The sequence below is a fragment of the Coregonus lavaretus genome (assembly GCF_964263955.1).
Source record: "Coregonus lavaretus genome assembly, chromosome: 4".
Classification (NCBI taxonomy): Eukaryota; Metazoa; Chordata; class Actinopteri; order Salmoniformes; family Salmonidae; genus Coregonus; species Coregonus lavaretus.
This window is the reverse complement of record NC_139991.1, coordinates 58,367,614-58,371,031: the sequence shown is the minus strand read 5'-3', so window position 1 is coordinate 58,371,031 and position 3,418 is coordinate 58,367,614. Positions and strand designations below refer to the sequence as shown.

General features: G+C 41.6%; 1 protein-coding gene across 1 annotated transcript; it reads left to right on the top strand.

Moving 5' to 3' along the window:
* The first annotated feature begins 829 nt into the window (after nt 1-829).
* Nucleotides 830-3,103, top strand: LOC311127627 (V-type proton ATPase subunit G 1-like). Its single transcript, XM_084159452.1, has 3 exons — nt 830-1,368; nt 2,157-2,257; nt 2,459-3,103. The coding sequence occupies exons 1-3, from the start codon at nt 1,287-1,289 to the stop codon at nt 2,630-2,632; spliced, it is 357 nt and encodes a 118-aa protein (XP_084015578.1). The 5' UTR covers nt 830-1,286; the 3' UTR covers nt 2,633-3,103.
* Nucleotides 3,104-3,418: the final 315 nt, after the last annotated feature.

Here is a 3,418-nt window from a genome sequence, read left to right as displayed (position 1 = left end):
CATCAGTTGTCAGAGCAGCTTACCATCACTGTATCTGTACACAGCCCATCTGAAATTAGCCCACCCAACTACCTCATCCCCATATTGTTATTTACATTGTTATTTATTTTGCTCATTTGCACCCCAGTATCTCTATTTGCACATCATCTTCTGCACATCTATTACTCCAGTGTTAATACTAAATTGTAATTATTTTGCACTATGGCCTATTTATTGCCTTACCTCCATAACTTACTACATTTGCACACACTGTATATAGATTTTCTATTTTCTATTGTGTTATTGACTGTACGTTTTTGTTTATTCCATATGTAACTGTGTTGTTGTTGTTTTTATCGTACTGCTTTGCTTTATCTTGGCCATGTCGCAGTTGTAAATGAGAACTTGCTCAACTGGCTTACCTGGTTAAATAAAGGTTAAATAAATAAAAATTAATTTGTGAAGAAACCCTATTTATTAAACTAAAAATATTATGCTAAAACAAGTCAAGTGAAACATTGAACAATGTTGTGTGTTATGAGTGTGGGAGGCTGCTACTGCTACCCAGTTTAGACTTTTTTGCCCGAAACTGCTGTAATACGGCACCGACACCCACCGACGGAATACACCGGGACTCAAACCGACCGCACACCCATTTTTACCCAATCACGTGGTTTGAGCCTGACAACGATATCAAAAATATTTCTAACCCAAGGTAGTTAATCTGTGTCGTTTGCAGTGGGAGCAAATGAAGCATAGTGGGCAGAACAAGCAAGGAGGTGGGCAAAGCCAAGCACGAGCTAGCGCGACCCTATTGGCGCGTTGTAGCATATATTTGTATAGTTCCGTTAGGGGACGCCTCCTTTGAAGTGCGCGTGTGCACAAACTCAATTCGACCCTGCACGCCGTCTAAACAACGCAATTTTTGTTCAACTTTGGCAAAGCGTCAAGTCTATTAAACTTACTGCGCTGTTCGTAACATATTCTAGTTTTGGGAAAATAAAAATGTATTGAGATCAGTTGTTTCATCGATGAGAAAATCAGCAGAATGTCGGCCCCGTTTCACCCTCTCCCACTAAACGCGACTGGACTTCCTCTCACTACCATATTTGGTGGTGAGAAAACGTCCTAAGCGGATGCTCCCGCTTTATAGCCCCTGTGACGTGTCTGGGTTACCCCTTCTATCTTTGACGATATGATGCGCTGTCAGCTGACTGCAGTAAATTCACCGACCATCGCTGCAAACACAGACCAGGAGCTGGAGGATCAATATATTCTTGTCGATCTATCTCTCTCCGAACTAAACTATGGCTAGCCAGTCCCAGGGTATCCAGCAGCTTTTGCAAGCCGAAAAACGAGCTGCAGAAAAAGTCGCAGAAGCCCGCAAACGTAAGTTCAAACCTGCTGTCATTCAACGGCTTAGTTAAACTAAGCTAGCTAGCTGATGTTAGCTTGATTGGCTAACATTTTTCTGGAAAGTAGCTAGTTAATGGCATAAGTAACATTTTATTTATAAGTAGCTACTGTAATAAACCCCCGATTTGACAGCCAACAGATATATATTTATTCCTAACGGCAAAGTGAGAAGGTGGCAAGGCCTTCAATCCAAGCTAACTAGCTAGTTTGCCAGCAGATCTGTGAACCGCTTGTTTACAGCTGCACTACTAGGTTCGGACTGACTCCTGTATAGATTTAATGGGGGGGGGGGGGGGGGGGTCGGATTTTTTCCAGTCAGAGCTCGTTTTTTTAAGAGTTCCCAGTTTTCTTGCCTCAGTCTTAAAGGAAAAATTGACAAATAATACAAAATATTTCCTTTACCCTCCAGTCTACTCCAACAGACCCCCATTTCCCAGACCTACCTCTGGACTAAAAAACACTTTTTAATTGGAGATTCTCCACTGAACATGGTTTTTAGCCCCAGAGTAGGCCTAGACTTAAAATCTGGTCTTGGGAAACATGCCTTGACAGTAGGATACTTGCTTCTTTCCTCACTATTATTTCACTAGGTCTCATTTCCCTGTGAAACAATAGGATTTCCCACTTCCTCTTTTGCCAGGAAGCACACAACAAACTGCGTAGTTGGGTAAACTTGATTGGTCGGGAAATTCAATCAATGTCCACTCCAATTCATTTCACTTACTAGGCCTAAGTGCAGATTTTTTTCTCTGTTTGATCAGGTAAGAACCGTCGGCTGAAGCAGGCCAAGGAGGAAGCCCAGGCCGAGATTGAGCAGTACCGTATGCAGAGGGAGAAGGAGTTTAAGACCAAGGAGGCTGCGGTGAGTCACTGGGGGGAAAGTTTTAATTGGCAAAGGGGAAACATGAGTCATATGTTTTCCTAGTCATAAGGCACTGTAGTTGGTAGCTAAATTGATAAGACCTTAACACTGGCCATATAATAACTTATTTAATACTTACTTTATGTTTGAAGTGGTTTGTCTTGTAAGGTGGCCTTAATCGGTCTTCCATTTCTCCATTAGGCTCTTGGATCCCATGGTAACTCTGCTGTAGAGGTGGACAAAGAGACCGTGGGCAAGATGGGTAGCATCCAGACCAGCTACCAGCAGAACCGGGAAGGGGTGCTGGGCAACCTGCTTAAGATGGTGTGTGACATCAAGCCAGAGATACATGCCAATTACCGTTTTGCAGGTTAACCCCCCCCTATTTTCTCTACGAATATAATCATCAGATGTGTATACGATTCAGATAGGTATACATTTGTCCAGTCAAATATAAAGCATATTCACTCCGTTGGATAATCAAAGCAGGCAGAGGTTGTGTTGGTCCTATGCAGTGTCTGTTTCCCATCTTCATGGCTTGTAGTATCAAGGTTTTTCTGTAAAGCTTAGTGTGTGTCTTGCTATACAATGTGATGTTTATTTATATGGACATATTGTTCTTGTTTTATTCGTGGAGACCAAAATACAGTACTTCTTCCACTTAATGGACTGTTAGACCTGAAAAAAAGACAATTACATTGCTGTTTTGTTTGAATGTTTTCCTGCTGTCCCAATTTATTTACTCATCTCCTCTATAAATATGAATGTGTTATCCTGTATAGTAGACATTCCTCTGTTCACAAATATTGTGACTTTATTAAACTAATAAAGTGTTCTGGTGGTTTATCCTTGAGTGACTGAAGTGACATGCTGTTTTCCTAATTTATTTCCTCAGGCTACCGTACAGGCTGTTTCCTAATGTAGAATTTGCTAGAGGTTGTCCTCTGTAGCTCAGCTGGTAGAGCACGGTGCTTGTAACGCCAGGGTAGTGGGTTCGATCCCCGGGACCACCCATACACAAAAATTTATGCACGCATGACTGTAAGTCGCTTTGGATAAAAGCGTCTGCTAAATGGCATATTATTATTATTATTATTATATTATTATATTATTAGGTTGTGAGTTTCCTCACCCCAAGTGCCTTGTATGTTGTTCAGCTAG